Genomic DNA, 17,417 nt, shown 5'->3' with positions numbered 1-17,417 from the left:
GAAACTGTAGTAGCCAAAAAAAAAAAAAAAAAAAATAGAAGGACATCTTTAAAGTACTGAAAGTAACTGCCAATCTTGAATTTTACACCCAGCAAAAATATTCTTCACAACTAAATCAGAAGCTTTTTTAGACAAAAACGGAGATGATCTGTCACCAGCTGACCCACACTAATAGCAATAGCCTAGGGGCCGGCCCAGTGGCATAGTGGTTATGTTCATGCACCTTGCTTTGGTGGCCTGGGGTTCACAGATTTGGATCCCAGGTGCAGACCTACACACCACTCATCAAGCCATGCTGAGGTGGTGTCCTACATACAAAATAGACGAAGACTGGGCACAGTTGTTACCTCAGCAACAATCTTCCTCAAGCAAAAAGAGGAATATTGGCAACAGACGTTAGCTCACGGCCAATCTTTCTCAATAACAACAACAAAAGAAATAGCCTAGAATTTCAGGCAGAAAGAAAATGATTTCAAATGGAAACACAGAAATGCAGAAAGAAATTAAGTGCAATAGAAAGGGTAAATATATGAGCAAATTGGGAAAAAAATATTGACTAGACAAAACAAAAATGTCTTGTGGTATTTAAAAGATATTCAGAATTAAAACGTATCATTTATAAATGCATCACAATAAACTGAAGCTGATGGAGGATGAGCAGGGTTATTAAACTCTGAGGCTGCTTAATCCTCAGTGTCTCCACTGTGATGGTAAAATGTTCAGGGTTCAGGTCAACAAATAACATACGAAATATGATTCTCTGGTTCTCATGTCCCTGTATACGATAAAACCATTTCCTAAGCCTTGAAAATTAACATTATTTCAAGTCTTCACAAAATATATGAAGTGAAACTTATAAACCAACCAAACAACTTTTATATGAAAAGCTAAAAGATGCTCACTGGTAGGAGAAATTATAGCTAACTTGCAACCATGCTTGTAACCAGGATCCACTCCCATCAAGGTGCGCCCTGGAACGGGGCTTGTTAAGAGGAGCTGACGAAGGTTTCGCCCAAACATCATTACTGATTCCTTCTCTGCATCTGATGTTAGTTTGGCTCTTTAGAAACGGAAAAAGAAAAGAAAAAGTATTTAGTTTTTCATTCACCCAAACTTTCTTCCAGAAGAACAGAATTCATCTTATACAGTTACTCCTCTCAGGAATATTTATTATAACAAAATAACTTGAGAAAAAAAGTCATACACAAAATTAAATTGAGTCTATTTTTGCTAATCACAGTAATACATGACAACACAAACAATTCTGAAGCAAACCTGATAAGTCTGTTGTATCTACATCCCTTCTCTATCTGCTCTTTTTTTATCACAAAATCTATATGTATAAATATCTGTGTATATGAGAGAAGATAAATAAGATTTGGACATCACATGATGTAAATTAAAATTTATCAGCTGATTAAAAATACAAACACAAAACTAGAGTGAGAAATTACGAAATCATAAGTTAGTTTCCTCCATCAATACTTAATTTTACAACTTTGCCTGTTCATATCTCAATGTCATCTTCTCACTTTACTCCATTCCCCAAATCCATCCCATACCTTGTCATTCTCACAGTGATGGGACGTGACCAAAGAAACCAATAACCAGTCCAGGACCATGCCTCATGCAAATAACTTCCCAGTTCTATCCAGAGAGGTCATTAAAAGTCTAATTTTTCAACTTTTTCTAGGATAAAAATATATGTCTATAATGGACTTAAAAGTGTTTGGAAACTAAGTTTTATACCATTCATTCACTGAAAAAAGCTGTTAACATATTAGCTCCTGAAATTCATAAGAATTTATAGAAAGTATGTCTTTTCTATTAGATCAGGTAAAAAAAAAAATGCATGTCATGGCCATGAGAAAATTGAGAGTACAGAAGCAATTCAAAGCACATTTCACACTAGTGTTGAGGCAGAGCTATTTATATATCTGAAGGCACACACAGCTAACTAATGTTTACTTTTCTTTTTTTATTTATTTATTCTTTTTGAGGAAGATTAGCCCTGAGCTAACTGCTGCCAATCCTCCTCTTTTTGCTGAGGAAGACTGGCCCTGAGCTAACATCTATGCCCATCTTCCTCTACTTTATATGTGGGACACCTACCACAGCATGGCGTGCCAAGCGGTGCCATGCCTGTACCTGGGATCTGAACCAGTGAACCCCGAGCCGCTGAAGTGGAACGTGCGCACTTAACTTCTGCGCCACCGGGACAGCCCCTAATGTTTGCTTTTCTGACTTAATTCAGTTTCTTAAGGCTTTTCTTTCATCTCCTCTAACAGTTCACTGTCATTCACCTTGCATTCAGCTATGCAACATGAAAAGTATCATTATAGGTATTTCTAAATCTTCACTTTTAACTTTATTTCTTGAGTGAGCATTTGTTGTCAGTTTTATGTAAGGTACCACTATCAGTGTGACAGACACAAAGCTGAAAAGACAAGATCCCTGACAGGAACACCACTGTCTAGTGGCAGAAACAGACAAGTAGAAAACAATGATAAGGGCTATGCTAATGGGAACACATGGGAGGGATACCTAAATTAGGAAAACTTTCTGAGAGATGTCTTCTCAGGTGAATCAAGAAGGATAAGTAATAGAGTTAAGCAAACAAAGAGGAGAGTGGATGGAAGGCACAGAGAAAATACTCCAGGCAATGGAAGCAGCATATGTAAAGGCTCACTGCCCATTAAAGAAAAAGCAAGTAATTTCATATGCTAAAGGAAAGAAGAAATACCAAGACATAAGGCTGTAGAGGCAAGAAGAAACCAGATCACGAATGGTCACGTATGTTCTTCTGAAGAGCTTAGATTTAATCCTGGAGGCAAAGAAGATCCACTGAAGGATTTGAAGTTGAAGAGCATGAAAGAATCAGATGGGAGCTTTAGGAGAGCAATATGAAATATGTATCGGAAAATACAAGACAGAAATTATCTATGACCCTAGAATAGTAATCCAAAGAAACAATGATATCCTCAACTAAGACAGTAACCATGGAAATCGAGAGGAGGCAAATTTCAACATACAATAAAAAATGGTAAAACAGCACTCGGTAACTGACAATGTAGAACTGATGAAAGAGGTAAGTGTGAAAAACGATTCTAGGATGAATGATCATGACAGTCACGGAAATAAGAAATGCAGAAGTAGACTAGGTGTGATAGATAGTCAACTCTGACTATAAAATGGCTGCAAAATAACATAGTCTATATGATCTCTTTAAATACACACACCATGGATAAAAGTCTAGTTAATAATGGTTATCTCTAGGTAGTGAAATTATGTGTTTTTTTCTTTGTATTTTACTGATTCTTTCAGTTTTTCTACATTAGGACAAATTTATTTTTAATTAGAGAATTAAAGTTTTTTTTCTTTAAAAAAAAAACCCATCAGTTGGGAGTTTTCCACTCCAACTGCTGTTCAGGTAATTAGAAGTATTTCTATCAAGAGACACATCTGTAGACAATGTCTGCAAATCAACTTATGGACTGACATAAGATATATTTTTTTAACCACAGGCATTTTAGAAAAAGAGAAGGAAAGAGCTCTTGCTCACCCACTGTTAATGGAAGTCAGAGAAGGATTATACATTAAATAATACCACACCAAACTGCTTACATTAAATCTCAATGAAATTATTCCACAGGCAGTGAAGCTACTCAGATTGAATATATGCAAAAATGTCAGAAGTGCCACTGGACATTACAGGCAACACAAGAAAATACGAAAAAATATATAAAAGAAATGAACTTTAAATAAGACATTTTTTTTCTTTCATTAAGAACAGAATCCCTTGTTTCTTAATTTTATGTCCCAGCGCTCAAAATCAAGAGAGGCTACTTCACACAGACTTGGAATAAAATAGGATTCCAAAACTTTTAAGAGACGCCTGGGCTAAAAAGGATGAATCAAGAGAATGAATGACTTTGATAAAAAGAAGCTGGACAAACGAGCTATGTGTCCTTTTTAATAACAGTACCTCCTCACTCCACGCTCTAAACACCTCCAAAGTCAATGGCTAAGTCCAGTAAAAGAAAAACAGACAAACATTATAAAGGTAGCTATAAATTTTAGTGAGACTGAAGAGATGCCTAGAAATCTACAATTCCCAGGTAACCCTTGCTGAAACCTATAAGAAGTGACAATGAAGAAAATCTGTAGCACATAAGAAGGAATGTATGAGGGAATGGCTGGTTTCTAAAGACTGACTACCAAGACAAAGCTGCAGAGAAGCAGGAAGAGGGTTTTGGCCTCCAGACATTTCTTTCCATCTCCTCCCCTAAAAACAGTTCTGCACCTCACCTCCTTTGCAGTTCTTCTTCTTTGTAACTCCTAGTCCTTATGCTAGTCCATTTAAATGGGCGCTTTAGTAATTTCCTAATATTTGCTCATCATTGCTAATAACTGTTCATCCAAACAACTCCCATTTGGAGCTAAAAACATATATATTAGCTTTCTCTCTTCACAGTAATAAACTCATCATGTGCTCCACTAATTTCCTCATGCTTTTTTTGGCTCTCTTATCTTATCTCTAAAAACTGCTTCCAACTAACTTCTCCATTAACTTCTTAGTTTGTTTCTCCCCAGCCAAATCTCTCATCAATAAAATCACTTGTTTGGCTTGGTTGTCAAATTTCAAGACTGGTATTGCAGAACTGGAAGGAGTACAAATTAAGTGGTCAAGATCTCAAAAGGATACTGTGATCAAGAGCTACGTTTGTGATCCACGCATGTGAATGCCTCTACAGATTGAAAGCTAGGCTTAAATTAAGGACTTTGTGATTCTGACTCAGTTCTCGGGATTGATTAATGCATGGACAAATATTTACTACAAGCTTTAAAGGGCCTATTACCATACATAATAATAAACAGTACACAAAATTAAATAAGACAAGATGCATACCTGAACTCTCTACAGAGGAGAGGATAAATAAGGCGTTTAAAGGAATCGTCCAGTGAATTGTATAAGATCTTCATTAACTCTGGCCTTGCAAAGCCTCGTGGTCTCCACCTGCAAAAAAGAAAGCCTATACTAAAATTGATGTAACAATAACAAGACCATGAAAAGGCTCCTGAAGAGGGGAGAAGCAGCGGAACAGAAAAGGGGGAAAAAAGTTTATTGAAGCCAAAGTAACATAATCTGTGAGGAGAGACTGTGATGTCTGGAAATTATTACTATGACATCTGGAGTTCTTATTTTTAAAAATCTGGTAACCATGGTCACACACAAAACTTAAGGAAGGAAAAAGCTTTCCTATTCTGGGAAGAGTCTCCAAAGCATTATTAATAATGGTCAAAACCTTAAGAAATAAGAAAGTCACCAAAAAATTACTAAAGCACTGCTATGGACTGAATTATGTCCCCTAAAATTAACATGTTGGAGCCCTAACACCAATGGGATGGTATTTAGAGATGGGGCCTTTGGGAGTTAATTAGCTTCAGATGAAGTCACGAGGGTAGTGCCTTTAGAAGAGATATCAGAGAGCTCTCTCTCTCCTCCTCCTCCCCATCCCTCCCCGCGCCCTGAAACCAGGTAAGACATAGTGAGAAGGTAGTTGTCTCCAAGCCAAGAAGAGGGTTCTCTCCAGAAACCAAATCAGCCTGCACCTTGACCTTAAACTTCAGTGTCTAGAACCCGGAGAAAATAAATTTCTGCTGTTTAAGCCACCCCATCTATGGTATTTTGTTATGGCAGCCAAAGCTAAGACAAGTAGTGTATCCTTTTCCCATTTCTTTATCTCTTCCTGAGAGTTAAGGTAGACTGAGCAAAGGAGAAACTCAGCTGTAACCCGTGCCTCTTGCCATTCTTGAGTAGAACTCATTCTATTCCTCAGGTTGTACTGCTCTACCAGGCAGTACATCTGCATACATACCGATGAACATAAATGCCAGAGACCTGATTATTAGTGGACACTGAAGAAAGAACGGTAAGAGAAAAAGGCAAGCTAAAAAGGACAAATTCAGTCCTACCCCTTCTGTGTTTTCATCCATCTATGGCATCTCTGCCCTTGCCCTTCAGTGGCTCTTGAACAGAATCCATTAATAAAATATTAATAAATTAATAAAATTAACAAATAAATTAATAAAATATTAATGGTTTCTACTATACCATTAATATACCTTAGGAACACTGTCTTCTCCCTTACTTATCCCAGCTAGGAAATTAACTAAATTTCAGTGAACAGACATTTAAGCATTTACAATGTGATACACCAAAGGTTACATAATAATAACTATTTGAATCCCTCTCATAGAAGGGTATTATTTGAGTAGAATATAGTTTTGTTTTTCAATTTGAATAAAAGTGCTTTTAGGCAGGACAAAAATGCTTCCTTCTACCCAAACCCCTGTTACTCCCTACTGTCACCTTTACCTAAGGGTAGGGGATGTAGGGAGGAGTAGGATAGGAATTAGACACGCATTATTATTACTGTTAATTTGGGGAACCCAATGTCAAGAAAGATGTCCCAGAGAAACATCTGAGATGGGTTTTAAAAAATGAATTGTGGTTTACCAAGCAAGACAAAGGAATAAAAGCATTCTTGGAAGAAATCATAGCATTTGTAAAAGCTTTGAGGCATGAAAGAGGATGATAAATTCAAGTGACTACAAGCAGATTAGTACTGCTTGGACACAAAGTGGCAGGATCAGGTCAGGTGTAGATGGGGCTAGAGACTCTGAGAGTGGCCAGATCAGCAAGGTTCTTATACATCATGCTATCAGGCCAGTTAGGAGAGCCAACATAGTCCTGGGTCATGGGACATTAGGCTAGGAAGATAGTCCTTAGAGGCAGGAGGGCACTAATGGAGTGATTTTTTTAATGTATGTATCTGATGTCTACTGGGGGTCATTCCCTTAAGCCCAAATCAAGGTTTTCCCAATACTTGTAGGAAAAACCCAGAAATCCTTAACATTACCTACCCAATCCCTTTGGAAGCCCCAACAGTCTTCCTTAAACCTCGACATCCTCCTTTGGTGTGACTGCTCAGCTCCCTTCTCTGACACAGAGTGCTGTGAGTCTATTTTATACTTGAAAATGCCTCAATTATACCCATTCACAGCTGACCTTTAGATCACCAGACCCAGCACTACAGGATAACAGCTATACTCATTTCCTACATTACAGAAACTCCTTTTCCTTCCTTATCCCACACCAATTTCTATCCCTTAACTGGCTTCCTGGGATGTATTAACTTAGCACTTAGCACACGAAGGGACCTGAAATAAAATAGTGAAGTCACAGACCTTATTATATCTAAACTTAAAGTAAATACAGCGGGTTTGCCTTATAGGATATCATCTTAAAACTTGACTCTTCCACTAATTCAACAGTTAAACATCTCTGAATAAAACGAAGGACCTCACTTTAACCAAATTCCACAATACAAAACACTTGCTATATAAGGTGTGCACAATGAAGCACACAAATTAAGGCACGGGTCACGAACTCAAATACCTACAGGGGCCAGAAAAGTACTGTAAACAACTGAAGAAGATCCATGGCATATTCTGTAGGTTTTTGACAGAGATATGCTTTGTTCACCCGTTACAAACAAAGAAATATTCTCCACTTTGGCAAAGAAATATACTCCCCTCTTTTCTTATCTATACATAAAGATAGGCTCTTTCCATGTAGCTTTCATTTTCCCATATTTAAAAGACAAATGGGTACAGGATACCCTTCCCCTTAAATGTACCACATGAAAAAAAGGACTACCATTGTAGTGTAACATTTTCTCAAAGTGATGAGACAGACATTTTGGGACAGAATAATTTACAAGACTGTTCCATGCACTGGCACTAAAATCGACTTTAAAAAAAGAAAAAAGGCTAGTATCCAGCCCCAGTCATTGATTTGACAACCACCAAAAATATCCCCAATTTTTGTCCCCAATATTTTCAAACGCCATCGTATAGGGGTGGGAATGGGAAGCAGGACTGTTCCCAACAGAGAAGCACGGAGGGGGCTGACATGGGGTGGGGAAGACTGCTGCAAAGACAGCATGCTGCTCCCTAAGGAGCCTACTCAGCTTCAGTGAGTTGTTTCCATAACAGAATGCAGGGCCAGTGATGCCACATCATGTTTTTCAGAAAAAATCAGAAACACACTTTTTATGTGAAATTCTTAAAATTTTCAAATATTGGCAACTTATTCAAAATTACTCTGTAATCCAAGATTATATAAAAATCCAAACAAACTATGTGAATAGGCAGGATCTGTCCTAATAGCAGCCAATACTTTAAAGTATTAAAATCTCTTCCTCAGAGACATTCTCTTCAATTTCCAAATCCCTAGGAACACCTGCCATTCATGACCATCTCATTAGAACCCATAAACATCTTAGTAATACTAAGTATTTACAGTGGATCGAACCAACATAAAATACAGCTGAGCAAGGATACTGAAGATCTGAACAACACAAACAACCAATAGGATCTAACTAACACATATAGATCAATAAACCAAACAACAGCAGAATTCATGTGTTTTTTTCAAGTGTCCATGGAACAGTTACCAAGACAGATCATATCCTGGGCCATAAAACAAACCTCAACAAATTTAAAAGAATTTAAATCATACAAGAGTATGTTCTCTGACCATAATGGAATCAAACCAGAAACGAATAACACAAAGAAAACAAGAAAATCTCTAAACACTTAGAAATTAAACAACACACTTCTAAATAATCCAGGGGTCAAAGAGGAAGTCTCAAAGGAGACTTTAAAAATACATACATGTGAATAAAGATAAAAAGATACATATCAAAATATGTGGGGCGAAGCTAAAGCAGCGCTAAGAGGGAAATTAAAAGCACTAAATACTAAGACCAAAAGCATAAACACTAACACCGAAAAAAAAAATCTCAAATCAATAATCTAAGTTCCTACCTCAAGAAACAGGAAAAAGAAAAGCAAAAAAACCCCAAAGCAACCAGAGGGAAAAAATCATAAATATGAGAGTAGAAATCAATGAAATTGCAAATAGGAAAACAATTTAAAAACTCGATACGAATATCCAATTCTTCAAAAACAATAAAATTGATAATTCTCTAGTAAGAATAACAAAATAAAAAATGAAAAGATATAAATCATTAAGATCAGGAATAAAACAAAGCATATCACTTCACATCCTACAGTTATTTAAAGGATAATAAAGGAATACTACAAACAACTTTATGCTCATAATTTCAACAACCTTAAAAAAAGGGACCCAATTTCTCAAAAGCCACAATTACTAAAACTCAACAAAAAAATTGAATTTTGTAACTGAAAAGCTTCCAAAAAAAAAATCTCCAGGCCCAGATGATGGAGAATTCGACCAAATTCTACCAAAGAAGAATTAACACTAATTTTACACAATCTCTTCTAGAAAAAAAAAAAAAGAATACTTCCCAATTTGCTTTAAAAGGCCAGTATTATGACCCTGATACAAAAATCAGACAAAGACCCTACAAAACAAAATACGAAAGAAAAAACTAATATCTCTCATGAATTTATATGCAAAAATCTTTTACAAAATTTTTTTGAGGAAGATTAGCCCTGAACTAACTACTGCCAATCCTCCTCTTTTTGCTGAGGAAGACTGGCCCTGAGCTAACATCCATGCCCATCTTCCTCTACTTTATACGTGGGACACCTACCACAGCATGGCTTTTGCCAAGCAGTGCCATGTCTGCACCCAGGATCCGAACCGGCAAACTCTGGGCCGCCGAGAAGCAGAACGTGCAAACTTAACTGCTGCGCCACCAGGCCGGCCCCACACCTACTTAACTTTGATCAAAGTACCGTGCAAATACTTTATTCAAACATTGGCTTAATTAGTTTAATATATTTATTCTGTTTCTGTGTCTCTAAGTGAGAGGATTCTGTTCAGTTTAAGTCTACATGCAAGTAGAGAACAGTAATTAATTGGCAAATAAATAGTGCCTATAGGACTATTAAGATCACAGCAGAATCCTTTAGTGAGCCTAGAAGAGATGCAGGAGGATAGGGACAGAATTGTGGGTCCCAGACTCTATTTGAAAACAGAAATTCACTCATCGAGTCAAAGACAAAAATCTGCAAGCTCAAGAAGACAAGTTCTGGTTATTATACAATCCAATTCATGCACAGGCAACTGCTGAGATCATTCCTTCACACGTTTTTGTTTAAAGAGCAAATGCAGAAACTTGGATTACTGAAGTTCTCACAAACATAATAACTATTTCAGCATCTGACAAGCTCAGAAATCTTCTTCATACTTACCTTCTTGTACATACTTAAGTATAAAATGTTGAATTTATATGATGAATTGTTCAGCAGCCAAATTTGGACCTAGTTATTATTTTTAATACTAGTACAGTGGTATAAATGTATTCTCCCTTAGATAATAACAAGAGTTTCATTTAAATCACTCCTTGCCCTAATTATATAGTACTGTATGTATTTATAGCATGATAATCTATCTTGTTGTTCAACCTATACAAGGGTTATTCTTCAGTTCACCACTTTCTGTAACCAATGCACCCACTATCTAATCAGATACCTTGTACTAACCCTGTAGACTCCTAAATATTGTTCAAATCTGCCTACTTATTTCCTATTGCTACCATCCTAGTCCAAGCCACCATCATCTCTTGTCCCCACATCTATTCTTGGTTCCCTCCAAATAATTCTCTATACTGCAGCCAGTGATCTTCTTAAAATGCAAACCAATCACAACACTCTGTTTAAACTCTTTATTGGCTTTCCATCACCCTTAAGATAAAGAACAAAATCCTTAGCATGCCTCAAAAGCTAGGTATGATCTGGCCCTTGCCTACACCTCAATCTTCATTTCTTGTTGCTTCTCCTCCCTCTCCTTCTGTCTCTGACCTATATATGCACCTAGCCCAGACTCTATGAGTGCTCCCTGTTACAAACTCTTACAATAGGCTACACTTCTCCTTTGTGACCTCAGCATACTCTTAATCATTTGCTCAGTACCTTCTTCATTAAAGTACACTGTCACCAAGGGCAGATAGTATATTTGTCTAGTTTACAGGTGGATCCCCAACATCTAGCACATAACCTGAATGCATGAATACATAGGAGAGGTGGAAGGTAGCAGAAGTAGGGACAAAGATAGTCGAAAAAAGAAGGAGAAAAAATTTGAATAAGCATCTCAATTCATTCAAATGTGTTTAAAGAAAAAAATTCTTGGAGAATCGTTCTTGACTTCCTAGATAAGTATTTTAGCTAGCTCTTGCTTCAGTTCTTTAGTTCTCATAGAAGTTTTCTTCAATTCTCTATATAAAGAGAAACTTCTAGAACATGACTAAAAATTATATCACAATACTATAGTGAGGCAAAATATTATAGTATTGGTTAAATAATATATATTCACTTGGAGTAGAACAGAACAAAATAAACCATAGATGAGCCAAGGAAAAATAATTAAATAACTCCAAGGAAAACCATTTCTTGACATTTACTTAGTACAAAGACAATAGATTACAAGCATAACTAATACTTCCTTAACTATTGAGGACAGACTCTGATACTGAGTATTATGAATATTCATAGGAAAATAAGCCAGAAGTTGTCCCCAATTTACTGTGACTTACGTATAAAAAACATTCTAAAAAGGAAATTAGCACAACAATCCTACCACTTTGTAATAGGTGGTATCATCAAAGGCTACACAATCACCTGGAATATCACTTAATTCTCTCAAATCCATGAGAAAGGTATTATTCACCATTTTAAGAATAAAATTGAGGGAAAAATTAAGTAACATGCTCATAGTCACAAGGTTAGGAAGTAATACAACTGGAATTCAAACTTCTTAGGATTTTGCTCTTTCTATAAAACATTTTTAGAGTTCCATCATATCTTAATTAAAATTATCTGATTTCTTAATACAATTTTTTAAATCTAGGATTTCTTTTGGTTGTTTCCTTTTTATTTAATGGAATTTATTTACTTACAAAGGAAATAAGCATTCATTAAAAAATGACAACTGGGGCAGTCTCATGGTCAAGTGGTTAAAGTTCCACACATTCCGCTTCAGTGGTCTGGGTTCAGAAGTTTGGATCCAGATGTGGACCTACTCCACTCATCAGCCATGCTGTGGAGGCATCCCACATACAAAACAGTGGAAGACTGGCACAGATGTTAGCTCAGGGCTAATCTTCCTCACCAAAACAAAAAAAATGACAACTATATAGAAGAGTATGGAATAGAAAATGAAAATCTCACACCAGAGCTAAGGCAAATCATTTATATCTTTTCAGACATTTTCCTACACATACACAGACATATTTTTTCGCCATTAGTGAGATCATACTATAAATACTAATTATAAATTGTCTTTTTAACCTAGTAAGACATGATTATATTTCAACTTTAGCTCTATCTCAACTTTTTCAAGATGGTTACACAAAATTCCATTGTATGATTATAACGTAACTGGCTTAAACAATTTACCTACTGATTGACATTTAGATGGCTGTTTTACTTGATGAGTCCTTGGTTAGTATTATCTGGTCATCCAGCAAGCTGATCCTTCATGGAACTCGCCTTTGGAAAACTGGCTTCCAATGAACTGATGCAAGAACTATGATGGGTGACAGAGCTAATTCCCCAAGTACACAACACTTGTTCTTCTCAAAGAACCATTCATCCAACTCTTCAAGTAGCAATCTCTCCAACCCAAGGTCACACAGAACTAGCTATTGATGAACGTACCCAAAACCTACATCTCCTAACTGCTAGACAAGCCACATAACCTCTTTGTATCAGTTTTATCATTGGTTAAATGGCAGCTACAAATCTGCTCTACTAACCAAATAGGTTGTTGTGAGGATCAAATACACTCTGAAAAGTCAAAACTTAAAGTTAAAAGTGCTATACAAACATGTGGTGCTATTTTAAAAGGTTCCTTTAAAATGGAAAAGGATAAGAGAAAGTTACATGAGTTTAGGGGCTGGCCACGTGGCAACTTGGGTGGCCCAGCATTCCACCAGTTCAGATCATGGGCACGGACACGGCACCACCCACCAGGCCATGCTGAGGCGGCGTCTCACATAGCACAACCAGAGGCACCCACAACTAGAACATACAACTATGTGCTGGGGGGCTTTGAGAAGAAGAAAAAAAAAGAAGATTCACAGCAGATGTTAGCTCAGGTGCCAATCTTAAAAGAAAAAAAAAGTTACATGAGTTTACAAATTTCTCTGAAATATCCGATAAATTTAATGTTTGTTTCAACCATCATTAATGGACAAAATATCTTAGGTAAACTACATACAGTATGTTTAGCGATTTATATTCTAATATCTGATAAATTAAATTTTTGTTTCAATTATCCTTAGTGAACAAAACATTTCAGATATGCTATACAGTATGTTTTTGTTAATTTATTTTTTTCACAAGAGAAAACATGCTCTTTATAAAAGATTCAAATGGTACAGAAAAGTATTAAAGTAAGAGTCTCTCTCCCCAGAGATAATCACCATTAATAATTCTTATGTACCCTCCCAGATATTTTCTATTTAAACACACACAACATATATACTTATTTTTTTTTAATGTAAAAACAACACTATATCCACTGCCTGTCATTGTTTTTGTTTTACATAATGGACATCTTTCTACACCAGTGAGTGTAGAACTCAGTATGGTATTTTAGAAACAAACGAAAAGAAATTCTGCAAAAATTTGTAAACAGACCTATTCTGGATGCACCATCTACAGAATTCGTTCTTCACTCCATCAGAAATGTTGACCTTGACCGTCAGTATCTTCAAATTTTCTCCACGGTTAATTGCCAGAATCTGCGTGCAAACATATATGACAAAGACCATATACAAAAGACTAATTTAACCAGTCAAGATTTGTGAAACAAACTGGGTGGTTATCCAGCCCACAGCTATATCCATTTTTTATTCATTTATTTACCAAGAATGTATTAAAAAATAATCATTTCTTTATACTTTTTTCAAGTTTTTTAAAAATAAAATACAGGTACAAAGCCTATGACATTCACAGGAAGAGACTCTGATGATCTAAAGTCTCATTTCAGATTATAATAATTGAAAATATTTGATCATCTTGAGTTAGAAAGATATACTTTTTATATTTGTGAAAAGATACTGCTAAGATAAATACAAACATGGAGATTTCTAAGCAGAATATTTAATAACTACTTCTTGTTGCCATTCATTGAGCACTTACTAATTGTCAGGCCCATCAAAGCACTTTACATACATTATCTCATTTAATCTTCAAAGCCACCAGTGATGTATTATTGTCTTCATTTTATATAATAATTTTTCTAAGACTAACGTGTCCCAAATCACAAAGTCAGCAAGTAGCAAAGGAGGAATTTAAGTTTAGATCAACCTGTTCATGCTCTTAATAGAGTAAAAGAGCAACTGTGTTAAAACACATTGAAAACATTCCTTAAGGAAGAGCAAACAGACCTACAGCAAGCAGAAAGAAAGAAATAATAAAGAAAAGAGGGACAATTAACAAAACAGAGAATAGAAAAACAGTAGAAAATATCAACAAAAACAAAAGTTGGCTCTTTGAAAATATCAACAAAACTGACAACCCTTTCACTAGACCAACAAAGGAAAAAAGAAGAAACATTCCAATTACCAAAATCTAGAATGAAAGAGGAGCCATTACTGTGGATGCTACCGAAATAAAAAGGATCCTAAGAGAATACTATGAACAACTGTATGTCAAATTAGATCACTTAAATAAAATAGACTAATCCCTATAAAGACACAAATTGCCAAAACAGAATCAAATAGAAATAAAAAATCCAAAATGATCTATAACAAATAAAGAGATTGAAATAGTAATTTAAAAATTTCCCACAAAGAAATTCCCAGGCCCAGATGGCTTCACCACTGAATTCTACCAAACATTTAAAGAATTAACACCAATTGTTCACAAACTCTTCCAAAAAATACAATAGAAGAAAACATTTCCCAACTTTTTCTATTCACTGATAGCAAAACCAGACAAAAACATCACAAGAAAAAATACAGACCATTACCTCTTATGAATACAGATGTAAAGATCCTCAATAAAATATGAGCAAACCAAATCCAGACACATATAAAAAGGATTATACACCAGGATCAAAAGGGATTCATTTCAGGAATGCAAGGTTGGTCTAACATCCAAAAATCAATTAACATAATACATTATACCAATAGAGTAAGAAACAAAAATTACACAATCATCTCAATAGATGCAGAAAGAATATTTGACAAAATTCCAGCAGTTGTTCATGATAAAACCACTCAACAAACTAGGAATAGAAGGCAACTTCTTCAACGTGATAAAGGGCACACACAAAAACCCCACAGATAACAACATATTTAATGGTGAAAGACTAGATGCTTTCCCTCTAAGATTACAAGGGTGTCTCTTCTTGCCACTTTTATTCAACATTGTACTGGAGGTTCTAGTCAGGGAAATTAGGAAAGAAAAAAATAATAGAAGATAGTTAGATTGAAAAGAAAGAAGTAAAAGTCTATTTGCAGATAATATGATCCTGTATATAGAAAATCCTAAGGACTCCACTATAAACCTATTAGAACTAATAGAGTTCAGCAAGGTTACAGGATAATCAATTTCTACAAATTAGCAATAAACACTCTGAAAATGAAACTTTTTAAAAATTCCACTTACCGTTAACACCAAAAGGAATAAAATAGTTAGGAATAAATTTAATAAAAGAAGTGCAAAATTTATACTCTGAAAAGCACAAAACGTTAAAAGAAACTAAAGAAGAGCTAAATAGATGGAAAGACATCTCATGTTCATGGATCAGAAGCCTTTATATTGCTAACATGGCAATACTCCCCAAATTGATCTACAGATTCAACTCAATCCCTATCAAATCTTAGCTAGTTTCTTTGCAGAAACTGACAAACTAATTCTAAGATTCATATGGAAATTCAAGGGACCAAGAATAGCCAAATCAATTCTGAAAAAGAACAACAAAGTTGGAGAACTCCCACTTCCCCATTTCAAAACTTGCTACAAAATTACAGTAATCAAGACAGCGTGCTACTGGCATAAGGATAGACATATAGATCAATGGAAAAGAATTGAGAGTCCAGAAATAAATCCATACCTCTATGGTCAATTGATTCTCTACGAGGGTGCCAAGACAATTCAATGGAGAAAATACAGTCTTTTCAACAAGTGATGCTGCCACAACTAGATAGCCACATGCAAAAGAATGAAGTTGGACCCCTTCCTCATATCATACACAAAAATTAGCTCAAAACTGGTCACAGACTTTAACATATGAACTAAAACTATAAAACTCTTAGAAGAAAATATAAGAGAAAATCTTCCTAAGTTAGGTGAGGTCTTAGATACAACACCACAAGCATAATCAACAAAAAAAGAGATTGAACTTCAACAAAATTATAATTTTTATACCTGAAAGGATTATCCTGTAATCCTGATACCAAAGTAGAATTCAAGCTAAAAAGCATTAAATAAGATAAAGGATATTTATTATGTTAAAGCAACATTCTGGTTTTGGAATAGAACAAGGGGGAATACATACCTACACTTTAAAGATGCTGTTAGGTGTGACATCACCAAAATGGTGGAGTGAGAAACACCAAAACTCCATCACTCTACAAAAGTAACAGATAAACTGACAAAAACTCACAATCAACTTTTTCAGAACTCTGGAATCCAAATCCAAGAATTACAACAACCAGAGCAACAGTTAAAGAAGAAAGAAGCTGCAGAATTTTGGTAAAAGAGAACTTTTAACTTTCCCTCTTACTATCCCCCACTCTCCAGCTCAGCAGTGGCCATGAAGATAGCAGTCTACACTCATGGTGCAGACTGCTAGTACCAGAGGGAGCAATGTGGACTTTATTCTCAAAAAACAGTGATTGTGTGTTTTGATCTGTCTGGTGGCTCCCTGAGGCATTGGCTCAAGAGCTTGCCTTTGTTTTGCCTGCCTCAGAGCTTTCCCAGGACAGAGGCAATTTCCTGAGTAGTATTTGTTAAAAGTATTTAAAGGCAAATGGATTAGCCACAGTCTTAAGGGTTAACAGTCTTAAGGGATAACAACAGTCAGGGATAAGAATTACACTCAGGGAAATCAAAAGACAGACCAAAAACACCCAGGAAAGAAGAGGCTGGGAAATGAGACATTTGAGGGGAAAGGACCTTTTTAAGTTCCTGTCTATATTAGGGAGTCTAGGAGGCCACATACATGCTCAGGACTAGACACTTGCTCTGAAAAGACCTGAGAGGACATTAAGCTTTCACCTCTGACTGACCTTGGGGTTCTGTACAAAGAGAAAGTGAAGGCTAAAGCAGAGTTGTAAACAGTCTCACTAAGTGTTGAAGGAGTGGCACAACACAGAGCCAGTCTGCAAGAACTAGGAGAGTTTGTT

General features: G+C 35.9%; 1 protein-coding gene across 2 annotated transcripts in view; it reads right to left on the bottom strand.

The window, feature by feature from the left end:
• Positions 1 to 17,417, bottom strand: part of SRBD1 (S1 RNA binding domain 1) — a 206,418-nt gene that overhangs the window by 150,018 nt on the left and 38,983 nt on the right. For both annotated transcript variants that reach the window (XM_008518029.2, XM_008518030.2), the window contains exons 10-12: positions 13,699 to 13,802; positions 4,910 to 5,017; positions 903 to 1,060 (exon numbers count right to left, since the gene is read on the bottom strand). In XM_008518029.2, coding sequence (XP_008516251.1) covers positions 903 to 1,060; positions 4,910 to 5,017; positions 13,699 to 13,802 — 370 coding nt within the window. The remainder of the gene's footprint in view (positions 1 to 902; positions 1,061 to 4,909; positions 5,018 to 13,698; positions 13,803 to 17,417) is intronic.

Source organism: Equus przewalskii, chromosome 14 (genome assembly GCF_037783145.1).
Source record: "Equus przewalskii isolate Varuska chromosome 14, EquPr2, whole genome shotgun sequence".
Taxonomy (NCBI): domain Eukaryota; kingdom Metazoa; phylum Chordata; class Mammalia; order Perissodactyla; family Equidae; genus Equus; species Equus przewalskii.
Note: the sequence above shows the minus strand (reverse complement) of the source record. Positions and strands in the feature narration are given on the sequence as shown.